Source organism: Cynoglossus semilaevis, chromosome 19, assembly GCF_000523025.1.
Source record: "Cynoglossus semilaevis isolate Cse_v1.0 chromosome 19, Cse_v1.0, whole genome shotgun sequence".
NCBI classification, from domain to species: Eukaryota; Metazoa; Chordata; class Actinopteri; order Pleuronectiformes; family Cynoglossidae; genus Cynoglossus; species Cynoglossus semilaevis.
In genome coordinates this window covers 16,741,160-16,752,924 of record NC_024325.1, presented here as the reverse complement: position 1 = coordinate 16,752,924, position 11,765 = coordinate 16,741,160, and the positions used below count along the sequence as shown (strand labels likewise).

General features: G+C 49.2%; 3 protein-coding genes and 3 non-coding genes across 7 annotated transcripts in view; 5 read left to right on the top strand and 1 right to left on the bottom strand.

The window, feature by feature from the left end:
* The first annotated feature begins 26 nt into the window (after positions 1 to 26).
* LOC103395758 (olfactory receptor 1F12-like) lies at positions 27 to 1,881 on the top strand. Its single transcript, XM_017041608.2, has one exon. It carries the CDS (start codon positions 536 to 538, stop codon positions 1,490 to 1,492), a length of 957 nt encoding a protein of 318 aa, XP_016897097.1. The 5' UTR covers positions 27 to 535; the 3' UTR covers positions 1,493 to 1,881.
* A 288-nt stretch (positions 1,882 to 2,169) lies between these two features.
* Positions 2,170 to 7,204, top strand: map11 (microtubule associated protein 11). 2 transcript variants are annotated; one of them, XM_025065574.1, is made up of 12 exons: positions 2,170 to 2,443; positions 2,989 to 3,329; positions 3,621 to 3,716; positions 3,911 to 4,040; positions 4,114 to 4,200; positions 4,288 to 4,408; positions 5,548 to 5,695; positions 5,767 to 5,849; positions 5,933 to 6,221; positions 6,314 to 6,392; positions 6,488 to 6,602; positions 6,741 to 7,204. In XM_025065574.1, exons 1-12 carry the CDS (start codon positions 2,260 to 2,262, stop codon positions 6,895 to 6,897), a joined length of 1,830 nt encoding a protein of 609 aa, XP_024921342.1. In that variant the 5' UTR covers positions 2,170 to 2,259; the 3' UTR covers positions 6,898 to 7,204. The 2 variants fall into 2 exon arrangements, with proteins under 2 accessions (XP_024921342.1, XP_008331632.2); XM_008333410.3 differs by having other exon boundaries at positions 2,176 to 2,443; positions 2,986 to 3,329.
* Positions 7,205 to 7,533: 329 nt separating this feature from the next.
* trnav-uac (transfer RNA valine (anticodon UAC)) lies at positions 7,534 to 7,606 on the top strand. Its single transcript has one exon. It is a non-coding gene; the product is annotated as a tRNA-Val (tRNA).
* A 133-nt stretch (positions 7,607 to 7,739) lies between these two features.
* trnaa-cgc (transfer RNA alanine (anticodon CGC)) lies at positions 7,740 to 7,811 on the bottom strand. The gene has a single exon. It is a non-coding gene; the product is annotated as a tRNA-Ala (tRNA).
* Positions 7,812 to 8,787: 976 nt separating this feature from the next.
* On the top strand, positions 8,788 to 8,858 carry trnag-gcc (transfer RNA glycine (anticodon GCC)). The gene has a single exon. It is a non-coding gene; the product is annotated as a tRNA-Gly (tRNA).
* A 1,155-nt stretch (positions 8,859 to 10,013) lies between these two features.
* Positions 10,014 to 11,765, top strand: part of LOC103395647 (rap1 GTPase-activating protein 2-like) — a 7,665-nt gene continuing 5,913 nt past the window's right edge. Inside the window, exons 1-2 of the mRNA XM_025065575.1 lie at positions 10,014 to 10,161; positions 10,956 to 10,991. Of these exons, the coding sequence (XP_024921343.1) occupies positions 10,118 to 10,161; positions 10,956 to 10,991 (80 nt within the window). The 5' untranslated portion in view covers positions 10,014 to 10,117. The remainder of the gene's footprint in view (positions 10,162 to 10,955; positions 10,992 to 11,765) is intronic.

Sequence of the window (11,765 nt, the reverse complement as noted above, 5' to 3'; positions counted from 1 at the left end):
CCCCCGCCCCCCCCCCCCCCCCCCCCCCGAACCTTCCTGCAGGTGGTGAGTCCACTGGGAGGTACCAACTGTCCTGACTGGGATTGGCTCTAACCCAGGAGGTCAAACCTGGGGTTCCACACCCCTGACAGAGACGTGGGCCACAGGATGAATTCAACATTTGGTAAAAAAGTCCATTTATTTCAAACAGAAAGGAAAGAAGAAAAGTCCACGCTGAGGAAAAGTCTGTTTCCTGTTTAAGTTACTAGCTGCGCCGTGATTGGTCAAAGCCGTCAACAGCAGTTTGTTTGAATCTCAGTGTGTGTGTGTGTGTGTGTGTGTGTGTGTGTGTGTGTGTGTTGTCTTTTTCCGCAGCTTCAGAGTAACTTCAGAAACTTTTCTTTGGCACTCCTGTGTGCGTCAGCATCAACCAATCAGACGGCAGCGATGGCGGGTGATGACGTCACCGGGGCGGCTCACGGTGGTCTCTCCTCCCGCTCATTAGCCTCAGCCTCAGAGCAGCTCCAGGGTTTGAACGCGCTGCGTCCGTGGTCACATGAGCTCCAGCGACCAGTCCGCGGCTAACACCACGCTGCTGCGTCCGCCTCCGCAGCTGGAGGAGTATTGGCTCTTCATCATCATGACCACAGCGCCCTCTTGTGTCTTCCTCTACATTAACAGCACCATCATCTTCACCCTGGGCAGTAAGGCCGTCTTTTACCACACGTCTCGCTACATCCTGCTCCAGAACCTCCTGGTGGCCGACACCTGTCAGATCGCCTACAGCCAGGTCATGTTTCTGATCGCCAGCGCCAGAGTGCGGACCACCTACGTCCCCTGCACAGCCGCGCTGCTGCTGGGGAACTTCTTCAACGGCGTCTCGCCTCTGACCCTGACGATGATGTCGCTGGAGCGGTTCGTGGCCGTGTGCGACCCCCTGAGGTACCCCACCATCGTCACCATCCAGACCACGGCCCAGGCCGTCGCCGGTGTCTGGGCCTTCAGCGCTCTCAACGTGCTGACGCGGGTCCTGCTGCTCCTGCGGTTCCGGGCCCTGGACTCCGTGCTCATGGTGGACGTCTGCGGTCAACAGAACATTTTCAGCGACCCCGCCTCTGACCTCTACAGCAAGGCCTACTTCGGTTTCCTCTTCGCGTCGGGGTCTGTGGTGATTGCGTCCACCTACGTCGGCGTGGTCCTGGCGGCTAAGTCCGCAACTACGAACAAATCGTCGGCCCGTAAGGCCCGTAAGACTCTGCTGCTGCACCTGGTCCAGCTGGTCCTCAGTCTCCTGTCGGCCATTCACCACCCCATCCTCTTCTCCGTGCACAGCAGCCTGCCCAAGGCCACGGCCATCAGAGTCCAGATCCTTCTGTACCTGGTCGTCATCATCGTGCCGCGCTGTCTGAGTCCGCTGATCTACGGCCTGAGGGACCAAACCGTCAGGCCCGTTCTCCTGCAGCACCTCTGCTGTGGTTGGAGATGTTCAGGGTCCGAGAGACAGAGTCAGTGACCAGAGATGGCGTCGATCCGACCTCGAGTCCTCCAGCACCTCCTGGGTTCACATCCCGTCCGTGGTCCGTGTAGACCTGCTGGGTTTCAAACCGTCAGGATCTTTGGCTGCAGCTGAAGACCAGGACCAGAGTCGGACCAGCGGGTTTCACCCTCGAGCCTCTGCCAGGGTCACCAGACGGGGGATGACCTCAGTGACCCTGACCCAGGCCTCAGTCGGGGACTAAACCTGAAACCTCTGGGTCTCATCACGTCCTTCTCTCCTTCAGATGTTTGTGTGTAAATGTTGTGATGTTGAAAATAAAGTTCAACCACAGATGATTTAACCACTTAGATTTGGATTTGTTTTATTTTTGAACCCATGAAGTTTCGTGTTTTTCAATAACTGACATGAACTCATCATGTAAAATATTTACCATCAGAGCTGAGATGATTATAGTTCCAAAATATTTTTGATCAGAAAAATGTAGAAAAAATATAACAGACCTTATTTTTGTCATTTGATCATTTATTCATATTTTTAAGCTTTAAATAAATGTATTCAGTTGTCAAACAAAGAAAAGTTCATTTTTATTTTCTAATAAACACCAGATAAAACAGTTCCGGTGAACGTTACTGACCAACGTCAGTTTAATAATGAAACCTATCGTGTCGTACATAAACGTGGCCACTGCGAGGCGCTGCCACTCCTTCTTTTCAGTCGGTGGTTTTAATGTGAGAAAGCAGAGCGGAAGTGTGTGTGTGTGTGAGATTCTACTTCCGCTCCAGATGATGGTGAAGATGATGGAGATGGAGTCTCAGTGTGAATACTTCATGTATTTTCCCGCGGTTCCCATCACGGATCTATCGGACCCGGCTCGGTACCGGACTCTGCCCCGCAGGAGTCACCTGTACCTGGGGGAGACGGTCCGGTTCCTGCTGGTTCTGCGGTGTAGAGACGCAGCAGAAACCGGTAAGAGGAGGAGGAGGAGGAGGAGCAGGTGGAGGAGGTGAAGGAGGGGCAGACAAAAGACTGTAGAGAATCGTGAAGAATCCCGACGGTACCGTAAAGTTTTGAGTAGATGTCCATGTGATTTTCATCAAATACCAGAGCCGTAAATCTACGACTTAACCCGGTCTGTTAATACATGGATAATACTGTTGTTTTTAGGACACGTTTGACGTTTGTTCATTTTTAATTTCCTTTCTTTCCCGCTTGTTTTTCCGACACGTCTAAATTTAACTCTAACGTTAATTCAAGATTTTTCTTCAAAAATCACGAAACCAGGTAAACAAAATAGTTTGAAGGGTGAAATAACTCTCCGTAAATTACACAGCAAGGCTAATTAGCTAAAAGCTAGCTACAGATTTAAATGAACCAAACATCTAAACAGTACCAACTACAGAAGAGGTGTGGACTTTCTGTGGACTTTCTGTGGACTTTCTGTGGACTGAGATCAGGGTTTGATTCCCTCTGCATTCTTGAATCACGTGCACTCATTTTACCCTCTCCAGCAGGGGGCATTGACGGCACACCAGCAAGTTTTGGCACAGAGTCGGCCAGTGGCCGAGCGTGGAGAGAACTGGCCGGGTCTCTGTGTGCGGTGGCGAGCGTGAGTCCAGGCGAGGGCAGCCGTCACCGGGGGAACCAGCATCACCATCACCACGACTACCAGGGCAGCAGCGACGAAGCCAACGACGACGGCGAGGAGGACTACATCGCAGCTGCTGAGGCTGCCATCGCGGCTCTGGGCAGCAGGGTGGACTCTCGCTGCCGCAGCTTCAGGGACTGTAAACCTCTGCTGATCCATAACTCTTCAGGGACGTCGTCCAGAGAGTTCCGCCGGGCGCCTGTCCAGGTACCGTGGTGCTTTAGTTTTAGACCTGACACTTAAAGGTACAGTTCTGACTCCAGAGCAGTGCATCCTGGTCCTTTCATTGATTTTCTTTATCTCATAGCGCCACCTATGTTTCCATAAAAATAGGAATCACATGGAAAAAAAGAGCAAAACATTTTTATGGACAGGCCTTCGTCAGACTACTGTGAACCTAGAGGCTGATTTGAACTGTTAGGATACTCTCAGGCTAAGCTAAGCTAAGCTAAGTATGTGCTTTCAACAATACAAGCGTATAATTGCTCCTGGTTTCAGTCTCCTTTAGATGAACCGGTGGTGCTGACGGATGAGGTTATCTTCCCTCTGACCGTCTCTCTGGACAAACTTCCTGTTAGCACGCTGAAGGTTAAGGTCAGAGAACTTCTTCTTTTCCACGTTTTGTTTGTATTTAGGTTTGAATTTCAGTTGTTGTTTGTTGAAATGGCAGCCAAATAAACCAAACAGATTAAGATTTATGTCTGAACTAAAATCTCTGATTTTCTCCGTGGGCTTCTGTGTGGAGGTGATGGCGATGGTGAAACTCTCTCTGGTGTCTGTGTCCGTAGGTCATGGTCACCGTGTGGAAGAAGGAGGCGGAGAAAGCCGAGGTGCAGGAACTGGGTTACCTGAGTGTTTTACAGCAACGAGAACCAACTCACACCTTCAGACACGACCTGAACACATTCAAGGCTCAGGGTACGGAAGTATAGCGCCCCCTGCCCAACACTTGTTGACACTTTATGGTAACCTCCATCTCCATGGTCCACAGTGAGCACCACCCTGACCGTCCTGCCTCCACCCACTGTCCGCTGTAAGCAGATGACCGTCAGTGGGAAACAGCTGACCGTCCTCAAAGGTAGAGCTAGAGTTACTGCTCTGTGTTGAAATGATTAGCATGTCGTAGCACGTCAGCTAACAGATGCCCCCCCCCCGTCTCCCCCAGTGTTAAATGAATCTTCTCAGGAGGAGGTCAGTGTCCGTGACCTTCGTATTTTGCCGAACCTGAACGCCTCCTACCTTCCCATGATGCCAGACGGTTCTGTGCTGTTGGTGGACAACGTGTGGTAGGTCGTGGTACTGCGGTTGTACACCCATGTTGTTCATTTCAGTATTTCCATCAGTTTTTCGTTGTTTTGACGTTTTCATTTTCACCTTTCTGTGGTCCGACAGGCAGGGGGCGCTTTAGTTTGAGTTTTGTGTTTCTGTTGCTCCACAGACACAGGTACGTGTCCTGGTCCTCACGTCTCCTCATGTCACTGCTGTGTCTCTGCTCTTTCATCTGTCGTTTTACTTCAGCTCTTCCTCCGACTACGTTCACCTCACATTCACGACACACGGGCACCCACTGCACCCACTGCACCACTGTGTCACGATATTTTGACGTTTTGAAACCACAACCGTGACATCAACAAACTGCTGAGCCACAAGAGGTGTGAAGTGAACGTAGCCTCAGACGAACGACACCCGCTCAGACCCTGGGTCACGTTCTTCACAGTCGGTTTAATGAAGTCACGAGGGCGAGATGTGGTCGTGTTGATGACGACATCTGACGTCAGTTAAACCTCAGCTGCAGTTCTTTACACAATGAGTCATAAATAAGTCCTCTGATACTGAAGTAAAACATGACAGAAATCAGTGTTAAAATAATAATAATAATAATAATAATAATGATAAAATCATCAACACAGTCTGCTGTATTTGTGGCAGCGTTCTCTCTCTCTCTCTCTCTCTCTCTCTCTCTCTCTCTCTCTCTGTTGTGGTAAATAATTGTGGTAAAATCATCACCTTGGTTTGTCGTCTTTCATTTCTGGTATGAAAAATGAAAATAAAGTCAGTCATTTTGGATCAACACACACACACACACACACACACCAATCACATGAAAACCTGAAGCACAGAAGTCAAAATAACTGTAATAACATTTTTAATAATTGTTACAGAGACTTTTTTTACTAAAATAATTGGACTAAAATTCACACATTCAGTTCAGTATTCAGAGTAAATATATAAATATATTTATATATAGTACGGCTGCGACCCCTGCTTTAAATAATACTTCACTGTTTGCCAAATTGTCCTGTACTCCTTCCCTTTCTCCCCCGTCTCCCCCGTCTTCTCCTCCCTCTCCTCTTGTTTCCTGTTTCTCCTCCTCCTTTCTTTCTTTTTTTGTCATCACCTCCACCTCCTCCCTCTCCACCTGCAGCCATCAGTCAGGTGAGGTGGGAATGGCCTCTTTCTGCAAGGTGGATAGCCCCGCCTCCCGCCTTCCCAGCATGCTCAGCTCTCTGGAGGAGCAGGACTTCCTGTTCCAGCTGCACCTGAATGAGACGGATCAGGACGAGTCCACCGAGGTCTGGACCCGTCTGCTCTGGTATTAGCTCCCTCTTGTGGTCACCTTTTTTACAGTGTGATTGTGATTCAGGGCTTGGAGGTCCCCCTGGTGGCTGTGCTGCAGTGGTCCACTCCCAAGATGCCTTTCACTAACTCCATCAACACCCACTACAGGTGAGAAGTGTTTCTGCCTCTGGTCGTGACCTCAGGTTGACCTTTGGGTTGTCAGTAAGTCACTGACCGTCTGTGGTCCGCAGGTTGCCGAGCATCCGTCTGGACCAACCGCGCTTCGTCATGACGGCCAGTTGTCCGAGCACGGTCAAGGTCAAAGAACACTTCAAGGTCAAATATGTCCTGCTCAACAACCTGCAGGACTTCCTGGCTGTCCGCCTGGTCTGGACTCCAGAGGGGCGGGGTCAGGTGGATGATGCGGCGCTGACCTCAGTGGTGTGTCGCTCTCCTCTCAGTAACCTGGGTCACTGTCGGAAAGGCAGCACGCTGTCCTTCAGCGTCAACTTCCAGGTCCTCAAACCAGGACTTTACGAGGTACAAAACGGTGGGCGTCAGGTCAGGTCAGGTCCTGTCATGTCTTCTTCTGCCCTGACCTCTGACCTCTGCTGTTTGTCCTGCCTTCTCAGCTGAGTCAGCACATGAAGTTGAAGCTCCAGTTCACGGCGTCCGTGGCCAACCCTCCGCCTGACGCTCGCCCTCTCTCACGTAAGAACTTCCTGTGTGCGCACTCTGTTAGCTAACACCTCACATCATGATGTGTCGCCGCTGACGTGTCACTGTGATGTCACCGGACTTGGCAGGTAAGAACAGTCCGTCCAGTCCGGCTGTTCGCGACCTGCTGGACCGACATCAGGCCAGTCTGGGTCGATCCCAGTCCTTCTCTCACCAGCAGCCGTCCAGATCCCACATCATGAGGTGAGACTCGCTCAGTGATTAACAAGATCAGTCTGGGGGTCAAAGGTCAGGTCAGCTCTAACCACGTGACCTGTGTGGCTTCAGATGTATCAGCTCTGGTCCTGGTTTTTAAAAGGTTCTGGTTTTACGTGGTTTCAGGACCGGCAGTGCCATGGAGCGTCGAGCGATCACGCCCCCTGTTGGTTCACCTGTGGGTCGACCGTTGTACCTACCTCCCCAGGACAAATCCCTCCTGTCACTGGACAAGATCGCCAAGAGGGAGTGTAAAGTCCTGGTCGTTGATCCGGTCAGCTAGGACTGAGGGACCAATCAGCAGCCAGCCTCAGCTGTCAGTCAGAATCCATCAGTACTGCAGGCAGCCACCAGGGGGTGATATGTTACGTTAGTAACTCAAAAACCTTGAGCATTGATAAGGTGGAGCTGAAGAGGAAACACATCTGTAAAAATCACGTCTACAGGAAGTAGATTTATTTATTTATTTATTCTTTATTTATTTCAGTATTATGTGACGTCATCATAAGAGTTGATTAAAAACCTCAGTCTGGTCCGATTACATCAAACAGTATGTATAAATGTGAATAAATAAACAGTATTAACGATGCTAACGGTGGTTGTCAGTTCTTTTTTTTTCTCTGAGGACAAAAACATCGGCTGCGTCTAGTTATTAATTTGTGATCAGGTTTGATCCGGTCTGAGTTAGTCGAACCTGACCGGGTTTGACAGGACGCTTCAGAGCTGACCGGAAGGGGAGGGGCGTACAAATCCGACAGAACACCGACCCATTTTTAAATAGTTTGTTTGTCTCTGACGTCAGTGAGCGGTTGACGTAGCTACAGCTGCGGCTCCGCTTCATTACTGACCAGTTACGGATAAAACAACACGTACATACAGAGCTCTTTATATTTGGAAATGTCAGATGTTGCTCGCAGAAGGTTCCATAGTGTAGCGGTTATCACGTCTGCTTTACACGCAGAAGGTCCTGGGTTCGAGCCCCAGTGGAACCACATCTTTTACTCACCAGTGACTGTTTTTAGCTGACTTCATACAAAGGCTGGGTCCAAACATGGTTTTACTACAATGACAAAGTTACAGCGACTACGCTGAGCTTTTAGTTTCCGCCCATGGAAAAAAAAAATTTGGAGATGCCGGGGATTGAACCCGGGACCTCATACATGCGAAGCACGCGCTCTACCACTGAGCTACATCCCCACAACGAACAGCAACGTGTAGTGTCACCATATTCATACAAACAGACGTGATGACGTAGTTTATGTACTGCTAATGCTAAGTGTTCGACTAGCATTAAATAAACTACAAAATATACGGTTCACACAAACACAACAATCACTGTGAACCACAGGAGCGAAACGTGTTCGCTGGCGTTCTGTTGTCAAATGTGTGTAATTCACTTGGAGAGCATGGGGGGCGCTGTGCAGTCACCTGTGGGATCCAGGTTCACTCTTGTTGTCAGGTTTTGACCCGGAAAGAGAAATGGATTTTGACCGCGGAAATTTTTTTTTTCTTCTCGCAGGAATAAAGTAACTTTCAACCGAAGTAACAGCGTGGACGTACCATTGGTTGACAATGGTACACTGGAGCACTGGTCCACACCTGGTAGCTCAGTAGCTCCGGTAACTGACTGAGCTCCAGCTGCTTCCTGACCAGAAGCAGAACCACTTCCGGTAAAGCTTCCACCAGAACCTGTGGTTCCTGAAGTCCAAACGAACAAGTGACCGCGAAAACCAATAATAACAAAGTCCCACAGAGATCCTAACAAACCCTAAAGCTGACCGAACGGTGGCGCTCTCTATCCAATTAGCCTTGTCGTTTAGTAGGAAAATCTGATCGGTGATTGTTTAGCGTGTTTTGTGTTTGTTTTTGTTTGTTTTTGTCTCGTGTTTGTTCCAGTCTGGAACGTCGTTAGAATTTCTGGGAATGTTTTTAGAAACACCGGTTCAGTCGGAGGGAGTGAGGACGGTGTTGGAACAGCCGCTGTCGTCAGTGTAAGTATAGTAGGATCAGCTGTGGCTGCTGACGACACAACACGTCACAGTCACTCCAGGTCCAGTCAAGTTTATCTGTTTATTTCTGTTTCACATTTGTCTCATTTGACGTTAAATATTTAGTTTCAGTCCATTTCAGCGCTACCTCCTATTTTCCCTCGTCCTTGCGTTTTCGTCCTCAAGCATTGGTGGTTCAGTGGTAGATTTCTCGCCTGCCACGCGGGAGGCCCGGGTTCGATTCCCGGCCAATGCAACTGTCGTTTTCTTGATTTCCAAAGGGACGTCCCGATAAATGAAGTTGTCAGTCGATCTTCTAACACTTAACTTTCCCCTCTTTTGGAGTGTTTTCAGTAATTTTTTCAAAGAAATATATTTCTTAGCTATGGTGAAAACTCACTTTAATTTATCTGTAAATGACTTTACGATGTACGGGTGTGTTTCTAGATTGTTCTGTCCAGAAACCGGACTCGGTGAATAACAACACTGGACTTTTGTTTTGTCCTGATTTTCTGGGTTAATCTTCAAGGTGTTTGAAGATTAACGTTTCGTACCAACAGATGGTCAGTTAAAAGTTAAAACGTTTTTACATTTTCACCAGGACTTGGTGATGAATTCAGTCCAAAGTCTCCGCTGCCTCACACTCTTCACTCACTGTCTCTGTGAACGTGGAACGCCTTGAGTGAACCGGTTGCCTGCTTTGCTGCGGATGAACAGTAGGTGGGGCTAAAGCGCCATTCTTCTGTGAGGAGATGACGTCATCGTATCTGATGTTTGAGGGGTTTGTTTTGTTCACGTTTTCGCCTCACTTTCAGGAAATTTGAGACATATATGTATAGATATATGTGTGTGTGTGAGTGTGTATAAATGACCTTTTGACCTTGATGTTGAAGAGCGACTTTTTAACTGACTTAATTTTGTCACTGCTGCAGATCTGACTGACGACTTCCTCCTGTGGTCGAACGCTGAATCCAGACCATTCATTATCAAGCCCAGTTTTTCTACCAGCGTTTTTGCTTCGTCAGGCGGAGAAAAGGAGGAGGGGGGAGAGGTGAGGAGGTGGGGTGGTCATGGGGGGTGGTCATGGAAGAAGTCCATTTATATTCTCTGTAGGTCTGTGTGTGTGTGTGTGTGTGTGTGCAGCAGCGTGAAGTGAGAGAAGGAGCTGGAGTAACACTAACAGGGGGAGGGGGAGAGAGAGGGAGGGTGAGGTAGAAGTGGGTAAGAGCTTCTAAAGCAGGACGTTAGACTGTGATGTGAGTATTTATAGGTGGAGGAGGACGAACGACGGGAGGAGAGAGAGTGAGAGGCAGAGAAACCTAGACACAAAAAAGAAGACAAAGAGGAAGAGAGGAAGCCAGGGTGAGGAGCCAGGGTGAGGAGCCAGGGTGAGGAGCCAGGGTGAGGAGCCAGGGTGAGGAGCCAGGGTGAGGAGCCAGGGTGAGGAGCCAGGGTGAGGAGCCAGGGTGAGGAGCCAGGGTGAGGAGCCAGGGTGAGGAGCCAGGGTGAGGGACCATGCTGAGGAGGAAGAGGAGCGTCTCCTTTGGAGGTTTTGGATGGTAAGAGTGAAGGTTCACTTGTTTTTTCTTGAGTTCATGTTCAGTCTGAGTGGTGGAGAAGTACGATCGTGATGACATCATGATGACATCACAGTGACCTCATGATGACAACACATCAAATCATCAAACTTCAAACCAAAGCAGAAAGAAGAGGAATTCGACCGGTGTCTCCTGTCGTGAACATTAACGCGGTCTGGAGTTAAACCGTCAACCAGGAACTTCTGATTGGTCAACCATCACTGGGTTCACTGACCGTGGCCCACAGACCATGTCCAGCTGTCTGTTGATGTCAGTGATTGGACAGAAGTTGTCTCCACGTCCTCACCCTGTCAGAGGACGGCACTGACGGCTGAGGACCACCAGCGTCCCCTCTGTCTCTGATGTCCTCACAGACCACCTCTGTCTCCTGACACTGTACTGTGATCTTGGCCCCGCCCCCTCAGACAGGAAGTCTTCAGGTGAAGCCCGGAGCATCACGTCTGAAGAACCCTGACCTGAGATGGTCGCTCCAGAGTGTGTGTGTGTGTGTGTGTGTGTGTGTGTGTGTGTTTTTCTCACACTCATCTCATATCCAGGCTTTTAGCATTATTGGCTGCCCCCCCCCCCCACATCTCTCTCATCTCCTCCTTTGATTGGTACACACACACACACACACACACACAGGTTACTAAGGTTCATAGAGAATGTTTCTTCCTGTCCTGAAGTGTCTTCATGTTCCTCCCATAATCTGTGTTAACAGCAGCTCTCTCTCTCTCTCTCTCTCTCCCTCTCTCTCTCTCTCTCTCCAACTGCAGGATTGATAAATCCACGGTCAGCGCTCTGAGAGCTCGGTGAGTGAATCCTGATGTGGGTGGAGCCTAAACTGAAGGCTCCACCCAGGGTCATTGTTTTCATAACGCTTGGTAAAATGTCTAGTAGTTATAAACGCAGCCAGTAGGTGGCAGAAATGCAACATCCAGTACAGTATCGTGCAACAGTGCATGATGGGAACTCTCTGCTGGGGTCCTAGGTCTGGACCAGAGGGAAACATCAATCACACTTCAACCACATGTTACAGTCACGGTCACAGGGACCAGAGGTTGGACATCATTCATCTGCACAGGAAAGGCAGCTCAGTCCACCTGCTGTCCTCCATCTGTCCCCCCTCCCCCCCTCCTCCCCTATAGTGATGAAGTAACCACCATGTCCTCAGGACATTATTGGGAGGTTTGAGGAGACAGAGAGACAGAGACAGAGAGACAGAGAGACAGAGAGTGAACTGGTGTGTGTGCTGAGTAACTGACAGAACTGTCTCAGGAGAACTGGTGAGTCTGGACTTTAGCCTCCATCTGTCTGTGTGTGTCTGTGTGTGTGTGTGAGACACTGCGTCTCTTCTTCCTGCTGTTTCTGTTTTTCATGTTGTTGTTTTTGTCGTAGACTGAACCTTCAGCCCTGCGTCCTCTCAGAACACACACACACACACACACACTTCTCTCTCTCTTTCGTTTCGTTTCTGACTCGACTGTTGTTTTACATTGAATTTTCTCTCAGTAAATTTGTCTTTGAGTCTGAACTAAAATCAATGATGATGAAGATGATGGTGATGATGATGATGATGGTGATGA